The sequence below is a fragment of the Trichosurus vulpecula genome, chromosome 4 (genome assembly GCF_011100635.1).
Source record: "Trichosurus vulpecula isolate mTriVul1 chromosome 4, mTriVul1.pri, whole genome shotgun sequence".
Taxonomy (NCBI): Eukaryota; Metazoa; Chordata; class Mammalia; order Diprotodontia; family Phalangeridae; genus Trichosurus; species Trichosurus vulpecula.
Genome location: NC_050576.1, coordinates 231,466,167 through 231,480,200, shown reverse-complemented (window position 1 = coordinate 231,480,200; position 14,034 = coordinate 231,466,167). Strand labels below are relative to the sequence as shown.

The 14,034-nt window shown below is 45.8% G+C and overlaps 1 protein-coding gene across 1 annotated transcript in view; it reads left to right on the top strand.

Moving 5' to 3' along the window:
- Positions 1-14,034, top strand: part of RARRES1 (retinoic acid receptor responder 1) — a 36,164-nt gene that overhangs the window by 14,480 nt on the left and 7,650 nt on the right. The window contains exons 2-3 of the mRNA XM_036758196.1: positions 5,826-5,888; positions 10,089-10,272. Coding sequence (XP_036614091.1) covers positions 5,826-5,888; positions 10,089-10,272 — 247 coding nt within the window. The remainder of the gene's footprint in view (positions 1-5,825; positions 5,889-10,088; positions 10,273-14,034) is intronic.

The window sequence follows — 14,034 nt, the reverse complement described above, 5'->3', positions numbered from 1 at the left end:
TGCCATTTAAGACTGATTCCACATTGCTCACACGCTCCCTATTTTTGGCAAACTTGACGACTTAATGTGGCCCATAAACAACGGTTCATGTCCCATCACCTTTGTCCCAGCTGACCTTCATGCCTGGAATTTGCTCCCTCCTTTTCTCTACCTCTTGGAACTTCTAGCTCCCTTTAAGGCTCAGCTTAACGACCCCCTCCCCTCCCCCCCAAAGGCCCTTCTGGTCACCCAGTCTTTGGGGTTCCCCTTAGCTCTGTCTGTCATATTATTTTGTACTCTCTTTGTATTTATCTTGTGTTTGTGTCTCTGTGTGCATCTTGTTTCCATGGAGAGACTGTAAGCTCCTGAAGGCAGGGACTCTTCTGGGGTTTTTTGCTTTTGTGTCCCCAGAACTAGAATTGTGCCTGGCATATGATATAGGTGGTTAATCAATGCTTTCTAAATTGAACATAATAGACACTGAATACTTGATATTAATAAGATAAAGGCTCCCAGAGGACATTTCATCCTATCCCCTCTTAAGATGCAAATCCATCCATCCAGGCACATTTCAGTCCCAGAAAGATTCTACTGTGTAGCTGGGGACTGCCTGATAGGACAGGATTTAGAGCTGGTAGGGACCATAGTAGGCCACTAGGTGGTGATACAGAGCACAGAGCCTGGGGTCAGGAAGATTCATCTTCAAGAGTTCCAATCTGGCTTCAAACACTTACTAGCTGTGTCAGCCTATGGAAGTCACTTAACCTATTTGCCTCAGTTTACTCATCTGTAAAATGAGCTGGCAAACCACTCTAGTTAGTATCTTTGCCACGAAAGCCCCAAATGGGGTCCTGAACAGTCTGACGTGACTGAACAGCCATAAAAGGGACCATGCAGCTTTGCTAAGATTTGACATTGGGCAAGCCAGTTCTCCTCAGTTTTCTCCTCTGGGAAATGGGCAATGGGATAGTCCCTTCCAGATCACCCGGTGGGTGGTAAGAGAACTCCAAAACCATTCCCTGATGAAGAAGACCCGGCATAGGAGAGAGGGCATTCGGTGACTTCTGATCAGGGGGCTTTCTGACTTGTGTCCAATTAAAAACAAATCTGGTAAAGATCATCTCATCACTCCTTCCTACAGGCTGTAAAGCTCCAGGGTCCCTTCCTTTGTTTGACTTTTTCTTTACAAAAAGACCCCGGTGCTGGAAAATATGACCAACAAACGTTCTCCGCTTCTGGCTGTTGACAAAGCCTGACGATGATAAAGTTAAAAGAGAAGGGATGTCAAGAATTCTCATCTGTCTCCCAGATGATAAAGCTGGGCTGCAGGAGGGACCGGGGAGAGGGAGAATAAAACTGTTTGGAACAAAAGGAAAGAATGTGCTGATGCTTTGTGTGGCTCATGAGGGCAACTGTGATGACCCTAATTCAAGTCAACAAACATGTAGTAAGCACTTACTGTGTGCTGGACACCTCCCTAGGTGCTGATAGTTACGCTGGAAACTTCTCATTAGACTGTAAGCCTTTGTCTGTATCCCTGGTGCTTAGCACAGTGCCGGGCACACAGCAGGCACTTCGTAAATGCTTATTCATTGATTCCTGATAATGTCAATATGCAAATGAAGCAATCCCTGCTCTCCAAAAGCTTACATTCTGTGGAAGGATAACATGCACAAAAATGAGTAAAGATAAAAATCTATACAAGTTAAGGTGTGGGGGGAGGTCTGGTATAGGAAGAAGCAGCTGTACTGACCCTTGAAGGCAGCTGGGGATTCCAGGAAGTGGAAGTGAGGAAGGAGGCATCCTGGGCGTGGGGGATGACATAGAGAGACACAGAACTGGCAGGTAGGAGCTCAGGTACCACAGGCATTCTTAACTTAGGGTCCGCAGACTTGGTTGGTTGAGAGAGATGGTGGATATACATATCCACACAGATACATGCATGTACTCGGGTCTCCAGCCCCAGCATTCTCTCCACTGTTCCATGTAGCTACCTGGATCTCCCACACCCAGCACAGTTCCTGATGATCTCCATCAGTCCAAGGAGTTTCCTCAACACCCCTGTGCCTTCATTCCTTCCGATCCCCAAACCCTACTTTCTTCAGTACCCATTTTTAAAGAGCTCCTGGGGCTTCAACCACTTCTTCATCAATACTTTGTGATCTGGGATCTCATTAGTGTGGACACCCTACCAGCCTTGACAACTTGTCAATCAAGCAACAAGTAGTTATTAAGTGCCTACTGTGTTCCAGGAACTGTGCTGGGTGTGCAGGATCCAAGTACCTATGTGGAACAGTGGAGAGAGCGCTAGGGTTGGAGACCTGAGTTCAAATACTATCTCAGATACCTACTAGCCCAATCCCTTCACTTTACAGATAAAAAAACAGAGTCCCAGAGAAATAGAGTGACTTACCTATGATCACACAGACAGAATTTGAGCCCAGATTCCTTTTGGTCTTCAGAAGTGTCTCTGGCTGCCTAGTCCTCTCCCTGCATCCCACCAGATGAGAAGCATCTTTAAAATCAGTGAGTCTGGTCCTTGGAACTGACATACTCATGGCTGGGCCCATACTCACAGTCTGACAATCTGCTGGGTTGGCCTTTGAGGACCCAGGGTCATGTTCATGTCATGATGAGGCATCAGAGGAGAACCTCTGTGGAAGATGAGATGGAAGTATAAGTTCATCATCATCGTTACCACTGTCACCTTCATCATCACCATCATCACCATTATCATCATTATATCATCACCATCATTATCACCATCACCTTCACCATCACCATCACCATTATCATCATCATCATCACTATCTCCACCATCACCATCATCACCATCGTCATCACCATCACCATCACCACCACCACCACCACCACCACCACCGTCACCATCATCATTTAAGCACGAATTCTCACTACACTCTACCCAATAAGTGATTGCCCAAAAGACGCCAAGAGAACAGAGACGTCCTGAAAGCCACTTTGGCTCTGCTTTGAGTCCCCAGTAAAGGGCCACATGATCCTGAGGGATCTTGAAGGATATCGACTCCAAACTTCCTCATTTTTCAGAAGAGAGAGGTTAAGTGATTTGCCCCAGAGGTGGGATTCAAACCTAGGTCCAATGCTCTATACGCTGCCCCACAGTCTTTCTGACACATTGTAAATGCTTAATAAATGTTTGTTCAATTGAGCTGAACTACTTCCCAATGAAAAGCCACATTTCCCAATCATCTTATGATGCTGGCGCTGATAACAATTACAAGCCCAATGTTCTCCCCCTACCGAAACACTCCGACAATTGATTGTCAGTTTAGTCATTGTCTCTTTTACTTGGCATGGAGGCTAGAGAGCTCACCTCAAAGCCCGGGTTCCAGTCTTGCCTCTGACTTATGCCGGCTAGGAGACCTTGGGCCAGTCACTGGACCCCTCTCAGCTTTAGGCCATTCTCTTAGACTGTAGGAAAGGTTCCACCCTGAATTGGTAGAGGGAGTTTTCTCAATGAGAATTCTCTATACCAATGAAGTCCCAAGTCCAGTGTGGACCCCTATGTAAACATTACTGGCTTGTACAGCTTCCTGACGGCAAACACTCTGTCCTGGTTATCTCTGTATCTCGAGGGCCTTGCATGGTGCTTGCCCTACACTTATTAAATAGCATTTGATAAATGTTTGTTGAAAAGCCCATACACCACTCTTTCCTAGGGGATTCTAAAAAGGAAGGAAAGATTTGCTGTGAACATACCTCATCCTCCCCTCCTGGAGCATTTCTGCTGTGGAGATTTCAGAGTCCAGATGGGAGAAAAGATCCCTGTTTCCTATCTCCCCCACACCCAACAGTGTGACTGCTCAGTGCTTATCTCTAAAGCGTTTAGTCAAACAATGATAGGAACCTCTGAGTCATCTTTGGGAGGAAGGAGGAAGGGGGGGCCTTTGTGGGAGATGAAAGAATCTCATCTCAGATAACAAACCAAGGACCAGAAAAAGAGCCTTTAAGAGAACATCCCTAACAAAAGCAAATCGAATCAGCCAATAAAACAACTCTGTAAAGATCCACAGTGAGCATGACTCAGCTCCGGTCTCTTGTTAGTAACGCAGTCGGCAGCCTGGGTGTTTGGTGTATGCACCAACAAACTGCACACCCAGGTGTGCCTAACTCTGTGTAGGGGCATGGCCCTAAAAAGCCAGGCAAATCAGGGAATGGCCAAAATGAACAATTTTAAACAGAGGGAGTTTTATCTTGAAGGAATCCTACTGTGAATTATAGAGAGTGAATCTCTTTGTGTAACATGAGAGGAAGCATCCTTGTACTGCCTGTTGTCATTCCATTGTTTTCGGGACCCCAGTGGTTTGCCATTTCCTTCTCCAGCTCATTTTACAGGTGAGGAGGCTGAGGCAAACAGGGTGAAGTGACTCGCCCAGGGTCACACAGCTAGGAAGTGTCTGAGGCTGGATTTGAACTCAGGTCTTCCTGACTCCAGGCCCAGTGTTCTATCCATTGTGCCCCCTAGCTGGCCCTTGTACTACCTATGTTGAGTGTTTGCAGGATGGAAGCTCCTTGAGGGCAGAAATTGTCTTTCTGTCCCTTGCTGGTGCTAGCACAGTGCCTAGCACACAGCAGGCAGTGGTAAATGTTTGGCTGGGAATTGAATGGTGGCGAGAAAGGTTTATGGAAGTACAGGCTATTGTCAAACTGGCCTCTTTGCTACTCCTAACACACAACATGCCACCTCCTACCTCTTGACCTTTGCCTTGGCTGTGGCCCATGCCACGAATGCATTGCCTCCTTATCTCAACTTCTTAGAATTCCTAGCTTTTTTGCAAAGCTCAGCTCCCATGAGGCCCCCCCTAATCTCCCCAGCTCCTAGTGCCTTCATCCCCGCACCCCTCCCCAATTATATTGCGTTTAAGTTTCCTGGTTTGTACTTCTATACTCAGTGCCTGGCACACAGTAGGTGCTTAATCAATGCTTGCTGAGTGATTGGTTGGTTGGTCCACCTGCTCTTAGAAAGAACCGAAGACAGGCAGGTCCCATCGCAAGTGCTCTCCAACTTCCCTGTAGAATTCACCTTAACAAGTGATCGGCTTTATTGCCTGGCCCCAGCCCGTTTTCACAGACTTCCAGCGTCCCATTACAAAGCTTCCTGGTACTGGGAGCTGGCCTTCCAATGGAGCCTGCCCACACCCGATGCCCTGACAGCAGGACCAGGCACTTTGTTCTCTGCGGGGATCCCATACGCCAGCCCCAGGTCATTTCTCTGGCTCTAGGGAGGCCGCTAAGGAAGGTTTCAGTGGCATCATTACTATCTATCAAACAGCAAACATTTATTAAGCACCTCCTACATGCTTATGTGTGAGGGGTTTCTGTTTAAACCAGGGAGACAAGTAAATATCTAAATCAATGTTGGTGTTCAGTCATTTTCAGTTATGTCTGATTCTTCATGACCGCATTTGGGGTTTTCTTGGCAAAGACACTGGAGCGGTTTGCTGTTTCCTTCTCCAGCTCATTTTACAGATGAGGAAACTGAGGCAAACAGGGTAAGGTGACTTGCCCAGGGTCACACAGCCGACAAGTGTCTGAGGCCAGATTTGCACTCGGCTCTTCCTGACTCCACCCCAGGGCTCTATCCACTGCCCCACCTAGTGGGCCATCTAAATAAATACTACATAACTATAAAGTAAATAAATATATAAATGAGTAGTTCAGTGTAAGGTAGTTCAGGAAGGAGGGTGCTAAGGTAATATTTGAGTGCTCACGAGTAATTCCGGGATGGCAAGCAACCCGCATCTGGCTGTTGTCTGAAAATGCCAATTGACCACCCACTGGGTTAACCTTCCCTTTCTCCATTTCAGGTTAATGAGAAGAAAGGACAGAAGTTTGAGCTGGAGTTTACTATAGAAAGCCACAAGCCAGAGGTAGGTTGGATTCCCAGGGATGGGGGGGCGGGGGGGACAGGCATTGAAAGTCCTTTGAGAACAGGAAAGCATGTGTTGTGCATGTAGCACGTACATGAGAGGCATGTGCTTCGGAGGCAGGAAGACCTGGGTTTAACTGCTAAGCCTGTCACTTAAGTGTGTGACATCTTGGGGAAACTGAGGCCAATAAGGCACGCAGTCAGTGCCAGAACTCAGATTCAAACTCAGGTCCTCTGACCTCCTTCCTTCCACCTCCCATCGCCAGGAAACAGCCTTTTCTTTGGGGCATCTTACTTTCCATTCCATAGAGCGTATTTGGGGGAGGGAATAAGGGAGAACAAAGGGGGAAGGGAAATGTAGTGCAGCAGACAGTGTGCTAGATCTGGACTCAGAAGACCAGGGTTCCAATCCCTCCTTAGACACTGATTTACTTTATGGAGCTGGGTCAGTCATCCATCCTCAAGGAGGGTGGACTAGATGCCCTTCGAAGACCCTCCTAGCTTGAGGCCTGTGATCCTGTGACCTCTAAGTTCTGTCCCATCTCTACAAAAAAGGGACCACAACTGCCCTTGGAGATCTGTGCTCATGAACCATGATGGCTTCACGCCAGGGCGAGCTGCAGGTGACTAATGCCCGCAGTGGAGATTTCCTTCAGACGACTCAGAGGCTCCCCCCATCTTCCCTCCTCTTGGCTTCCCCTGGGTTGAATCTGACCCTCATGGTCACCTGGCTGGCCTCTGCCCAGGGCCTCTCACTCACCCAGGCCAGAAAGCAGAGCCCAGCCACCCCCTATTGGGATTCCTGCTCTGCCGGAGCCAAGCAAGGAAGTTTCCCAGGCAGCGTGAATGGCTTACAAAGAGGAGGGTATTGTTCATGTTTGAGGGTTTGTCGTTTGCACTAGAAACCTACCAAATGACTGATTCAAACAGCAGCAAAACCTAAGAAAGGGCCTTCCCTGGTAGGCTGTGGATGGAAAGTAGGGAGCTGGCAGAGGGCAGGACCAGGGGACAAGGGCTGACATCTGCTGTCCAGCCCGACTGATAAGGGCCTGGAAAATGGGCCTCCTTGGGGCCAGGAACGAGGTGTGGGGCCTGAAGTTTGAGCCAGGGCTGTCAAGGTTGTGGCACAGCTTTGTTCTCCAGGCCCTGATCCAGCTGAGCTGAGGAGCGGCTGAAATCATGTCTGAAGACCCAGGGAATTCTCTCTCTCTCATTGGCTTCTTCTTCCCCAGCAGCAGGAGGACTTGGGAACCCAGACATTCAGTTAGAGCTGCAAACACTGAGGAACCTCAGAAGCCATCGTGCCCAGCCTGCTTATTTTACAGATGGAGAAACTGAGGCCCAAGGGGATTTTTTTTTTTTAAGTGACTCACCCCAGCTCACACAGGCAGCAAGCAGCCCAGGTGGGCTTCCCTGAAACCAGGTCTGCTTCCTGAAGCCATGGCCACCACTCTGTCCACTAGACTGTGCTGACTCCACCACAGCTCAGCTTTGTGACCCTGGGCACATAGCATTCTGTTCAACTGGCAGTAGGCAAAGTGGCTGAGCTGGGCCTGATCTGCTCTGGGAGAAGCAGTCTGTTTGTCAGGAGCTTCCTGCATCAATGAGATCTCTCTGTCTCTGTCTCCCTCTGTGCCTCTGTCTCCCTCCCCTCCCCTCCCCTCCCCTCCCCTTCTCTCTCTCTCTCTCTCTCTCTCTCTCTCTCTCTCTCTGTCTCTCTCTCTGTCTGTCTCTCTCTCTGTCTCTGTCTCCCTCTGTGCCTCTGTCTCCCTCCCCTCCCCTCCCCTCCCCTTCTCTCTCTCTCTCTCTCTCTCTCTCTCTCTCTCTCTCTCTCTCTCTCTCTCTCTCTCTTTCTCTCTCTCTCTCTCTTTCTCTCTCTCTCTCTTCCTTCCCCCCTCTCTCCTCCCTCCCTTCCCTCTCTCCCTCTCTCTCCCCCCTCCTCCTTCCCATTGTCTCTCTCTTCCTCTCTCCTTCTCTCTCCCCTTCTCTCTTCCTTCCCCCCCTCTCCTCCCTCCCTTCCCTCTCTCCTTTCTCTCTCCCCCCTCCTCCTTCCCATTGTCTCTCTCTTCCTCTCTCCCTCTCTCTCCCCTTCTCTCTTCCTTCCCCCCTCTCTCCTCCCTCCCTTACCTCTCTCCTTTCTCTCTCCCCCCTCCTCCTTCCCATTGTCTCTCTCTTCCTCTCTTCCTCTCTCTCCCCTTCTCTCTTCCTTTCCCCCTCTCTCCTCCCTCCCTTCTCTCTCTCCTTTCTCTCCCTCCCTCCTTACCTCTCCCCACCAAAGCTGCCAGTGCTACCTTCCCTTCAGACGAGCTCTCAAAAGTTGTTAAGAGTTTCATAATGTGTTGAGAATGGTTCATTCCGGGTGATTCCCAGGAGAAGTTAGAAGAGATTGTGGAGACCAAGGGAGAGTAAGGCAGGCCCAAGCTCTCCCCAGCGTCTTCCTCCTTCCTCCATTAGTGTCAACGTGTGAGGAAAGGCTGTCCTTCTGGGGCTTTTGCCCCAGAGTTTCAAATAGAAATCAGCCACCAGGCGGGTTTCTGATGTGAATGTGAAGCCTCCACTGGCCAGGGGCAGGGGGCGAGGGAGGGGGGAAGGGGGGAGGGGAGGAGGAGGGGGAAATTCCCTCCCAAGGACCCTGGCTTAGCAGAGATGTTGTTTCCCTGGGATGGCCCAGGGAAGTTTCAAGAAGCATCAAGGGACGGGAGAGGAAGGAGAGGGAGGAGGGACAATGGTGTTTTTTTTTTAAACATTTATTTTTATTTTTAGTTTACAACAGACGGTTCTACATAATTTTGAGTTCCAGATTTTCTCCCCTCCCTCTCCCCCTCCCTCCCCAAGATGGCATGGAATCTCATATAACTACCATGAATGACTTCGCATTGAATTAATTTATACACTAGTCAAGTTGTGGAGAAGAATTATGACCAATGGAATGAATCATGAGAAAGAAGAAACAGAACCAAAAAAAAAAAACCCCAAAAACAAAAACAAAAGAGAAGAAAAAAGGCGAGCATGTAGCGTGCCTTAATCTGCATTCAGACTCCACAGTTCTTTCTCTGGATGTAGATAGCATTCTCCATCATGAGTCCTTTGGAGTTGTGCCTGCACCTTACGTTGCTGAGAAGAGCGAAGTATGTCAGGGTTGGTCCTCACGGAGTCCATATATCCGTGGTTGTGTACAATGTTCTCCTGGCTCTGCTCCGCTCACTCAGCATTATGTCGTGTAGGTTTTTCCAGGTTGTTATGAAGTCCGTATCATCCCCATTTCTTATAGCACGATAGTATTCCATTACCTTCAATGGTATTTTTTTAGGAGGTGGATGAGCACAAAGTCTCTCTCCCTGCAGAATTTTGTGTTTGTTTTCAAATTAAGTTTTACTGATGCCCTCATTTGTGGATATAACCCCTCTACCTCATGCAAAATGACAAAAAAAAAAAAAAGGACCAAACCACCAGCTAAACAGAGCCAACCAGCTCAGGGCTTATAGCTGAGGATGTATACAACATCCTATAGCCATAGTCTCCCACCTCTCTAACAAAGGGGCCCCTCTGAATACAGAAGCAGCTTTAAGTCTACCTAGGGTAGAAGCAAAGACAATAAGTGCAACAAAATGGTTAAAGGAGCTGGCTAGACAGATAGTAAGCTGGGCCTGGCATCAGGAAGACCTGAGCTCAAACCCCATTTCAGACACACACTAGCTGTGAGTCGAGGCAAGGCACTGGACCTCTTTCTGATTCATGTTTCCTCCTCTCTAAGATGTGAATGATAATGGGACCTATTGTTGTGAGGATCCGATGAAGCAACATGTTAAATGCTGACTGTTAAATGAGGGGCCACAGTGCAGTGGAAAGAGTACTAAACTTGTAGTCTGAGACCTGAATTCAAATCCTGACTCTGCAGCTCACTCCTCAGGTGACTTTGAGCCTAGACGAGGTGACCTCAAGAGGACTTTTCTGTCACTAGATCTGCATAAAACATCTTGCAAACCCTCACATTTTATATAAATGTCAGCCATTAGCAGTAGTAATTACATTAATGATAAAATTATTATTATTAATGAATTGCCCAGAGAGAGAAGAAATTATTCAAGCTGAGATTTACCCATCCTTCTCCCAGGGTAAACTTGTCTCTGGGTGATTCAGAATCTCTCTTTCTCTCTCTCTCTTCCTCCTCTCCCTCTCCCTCCCTCTCTTTCTCTCCTAGTCAAATGAAGAACGTCTGGGCGCCTGCTCTGCGTTTGTGATCTTCAAGAATCATAAGCCCAAACCTGCAGTCAACATAACCTGCACACGACTCCTAGATGAGAAAGAAAGAGAGCAGGAGGATTACGGACTGTACAAGCAAATGAAGCAGCTGAAAAGACCCCCCGATGGGACCAGAATCCCAGGTATGGGCCAGTAACCATCGAAACACTGAAAGCTTCCTATTGTTTCTGTAGCCACTGAACCCAAAAGTGAAGCAGGGGGATAATCTAAAATACTTTTCTGAAGCTATGGTTGCAGGCATCTGTAGAACAGGGCCAAAATCTTGAGCACCTGATTGTTTGGACTGGACTTAAAAGTTACCTGTCCTTGCCTGGTTGTTCACCAGTGACAACATGAAAAGGCCACCTGTGTGGAGAGGGTTGGGAAAGGAAACAATTGATTTCCAATCAATATCATTGCCTCCAAAATGTTTGAAGGAAACATCCTCCTTAATTCATGCCAATTGACATTTTGGAAGATGCTGGTTACAAGTTTTGATTTGGATTACTCCTCAAGGAATCAAATTATCGTGATCCAACTACAGGAATTAGTGGTGTTCCTATCTGAGTTACAGTAATATTCCCATTTGAAATATTTAATACTATGAAATATAGTACTTAAAGGAATAGCGAAATGGAATACAGGGTGAAATACAGAGTAAAACTCAAATAGTAGGGGATCTCAATATATTCCTTTCAGAACTAGGCAAATCTAACAAAAACAAACCAAAAAAAAAACAAACTTTAAAGGCCTGAATAGACTTTTAGAAAATTTAGATATAGTGGGTTTCTGGTGATTGCTACCGAGGAATAGAAAAGAGTGTGTGAGTGTGTGAGTGTGTGTGTGTGTGTGTGTGTGTATTCTAAGCTATGTGTAGCAAATTTACAAAAATTGACCATATATTAAACCACAGAAACCTTAAAAACAAATGCAAAGAAGCGGAAATACTAAATACAGATTTTACTGACCATAATGCAATAAAAAATATATTAAACTAAGGATCACTGAAGAAAGGACTAAAAATTAATTGAAGACTAAGTAACTTAATCCTAAAGAATTGATGAGTCAAAAAACAAATCATAGAAATGATAATTTTATTCTAATAACAATGAGACAACATATTACAATCCTGGGGATGCAGTCAAAGCTGTCCTTAGGGGGATATTTATATCTCTAAGCACTTTTATCAACAAAAGAGAGAGAAAGGACAGATCAAAGAATTGGATATTAAACTTAAAAAAAAACCTGGAAAATCAAGAAATTGAATTATAGTTGGAGGACACTGGTAGTAGATAAAGTGAATGTTAGACCCAGAGCTGTCTCTAGAATCCACTGATCATTTCATTCATGCTATTCAGGCTCATCTTAATGAAGCAACCCTGATTATTTTATGTGTTGACATCAATAAAAATAACAACAGAGCTTCATATGTCACTTTGAAGTTTGTATATATTATATATATACACATTATATATATTGTATATATATAGATATATAGATACATTATCTCATGTGAATCTTAAAACAACCCTGAGACATAGGAAGTATTACTACCCCCATTTTACAGATGTGGAAAACTGGTTCAGAGAGGTTAGAGATTAGTACATCGTCACAGAGCCCATCAATGTCAGAAAAAGGATTGGGGCTCAAATCTTCATGATTCTGGTCCCAGCATTGTATTGCCACAACAGAAATTTTTTTTTCCTAAAATAATTTTGAGAAGAATCTCTCTTATAGGATTTAGAATTGATTTAGCTCTCCACTGGGATTTTCCCTTTTTAATGTGTTAATGAACACAAATTAAACTTCTGCTTCATTAGTAGCTGTGAGGCTCAATTTCCACATCTACAAAATGGGAGAAGTAATACCTAAACTACCAGTCTTTGCACACTTTGAGGTGCTAGAGAAATTTAACGATTCATAGCTCAGAATGCCACCATACCATGGACAAAGCATTAAACTATAGCTTTGCGTTGAATTGGTTGAAGTCCTGTCTTCCTGCTTAATTTTGGGCTAATTCTGTGAGGCATAAGCAATGAGAAGCAATTTCTGTCTTTGGAGCCAAGGAGACTCAGGTTCAAGGTCTACCTCTGATGTGGACCAGCCCCTTCTCCTCTCAGTGCCCCACCCAACTCTCTAAGACTATCGGTTCCAGAGGCAGTACCACCTGCATCGGTAGAGGGGATTTCCCCACCTGGGAGATCCTTACAATCAGGGAAATCACAGGTCCAGTCTCTATCCCCAAGAATGAGCCATCATGCTCCCTAGATGGCTTTTCTTCATCAGAACCCTGCCATCAGGCCCACTTTCCATGGATCAGTTGGCCTTCTACAGCATCAGGTTTCTGGCTGGCAGATTTTAACATAACAATAGTGTAAGATGAAACAAGATAAGCAGAAACAAAGATAAGGCAGCTGGGAGTGAAGTGCACTAAGCTCTGCACTTGGAGACAAGACAATCCTAGTTCAAATCCAGTCTCAGGCACTTATTATCTGTGTGACCCTGGGTGAGTCATTTAGCCTCCATCTCAGTTTCCCTCATCTGTGAAATGAGGATCATAATAATGCTTACCTCCCAGGGTTGTTGTGAGGATCAAGTGAGGTTTTATACACACACACACACACACAGATATAAAGCACTTAGCACAGTGCCTAGCATATAGTAGGTACTAAGTAAACGCTTGTTAAATCTAAGCTGGCTGAAGATTTGCAGGTGTCCCTAATGAGGCATGAATGGGGAAACAGATGAAAATGAATTTTTGAAGTTTTTTTCTTCTTTATTAATGTGTTTATGTCTCAATGTTCCAGCCAGTGTCTTTGCTCTTTTTTAATGTTCTTTGAGCTTAGCTCTCCAGCTGTTCAGGCATCATGGTAGCAAGGAATAATAAATCCATTTTTGAAATACAGATTGATACCTTTGTGAGAAATAACTGAACATCTGGACCCACTTTCTCTGGGAAGATCTGCAGGAGCAGCCCCAGTTTCCAATTGATCCCTGCAGCTAGCATGCTCAGAGGGGGAGATAGGAAATAACCTGGAGATTTAGACAATTAAAAGGCAAATAGGATGAAAAAATGTTGGCTAGCATCAATCTGGCTCAATGGCTCAGTTTGGAGACATTGGGGGATTTTTTTTTGACAGAGAAGCCTAAGAATCTGAAAAATTTGGAGGCACACCTACTGATGGAGAATGGTAATGTAAGGGGAAAAAAAACTGGACCATGATATTTATGCCTTGTTCTCATTCATTTTTCTTTCCCAAATCACAAACCACTTTTGCTACTTTTCAAACATCTCCATAAAGATGCAAAGTCAAAAACTGGCCAACACAGGATGGGACTTATGCCAAAGACAAGTTTACTGAGCGAGGTTCGTTTGCTTAAGAACGATTCTTTTAGCAGTAATTTTATTTTGTATTATCGTGCACAAACGCGGGTGTGCTGGCTTGTTAACTAAGGACTGCAAACAGATTGCACAAGGAGAGACCCAGCTGGCAATGCTTCTTCCATCTCACGGCCCAGAGTCAAACACTGTGACTCAGCCACAGCAGATGCCCAGAGCATCCTGAGAGATGGGGCAGAGACATCAGGCAAGTGAGCGGGTGAGGCAGGCCCTACCCTCTCATTGGTCCTCAATCCTGTAGGCAGGTACCAGTTACTGTAATCTCCAATTACTAAGTGTGAGAGTGGGCTTCCAACCCAAGCCTCACAGGGTGCCCCAAGTCCTTAGTGTGAAGCTTTAGACTGCCCTAACACTTTTGGGACATGCTGTAGATTTGATTCTTCCCGTCCTGCATCTTTCTTCACGAGAAGAAAATCCTGCCATTATCTATTGGAGTGGCTCACACAAACGTGGCTAAGAATTTGGTTTCTTCTCGTAAAGAAAGATGCAGGACAGGAAGAATCAA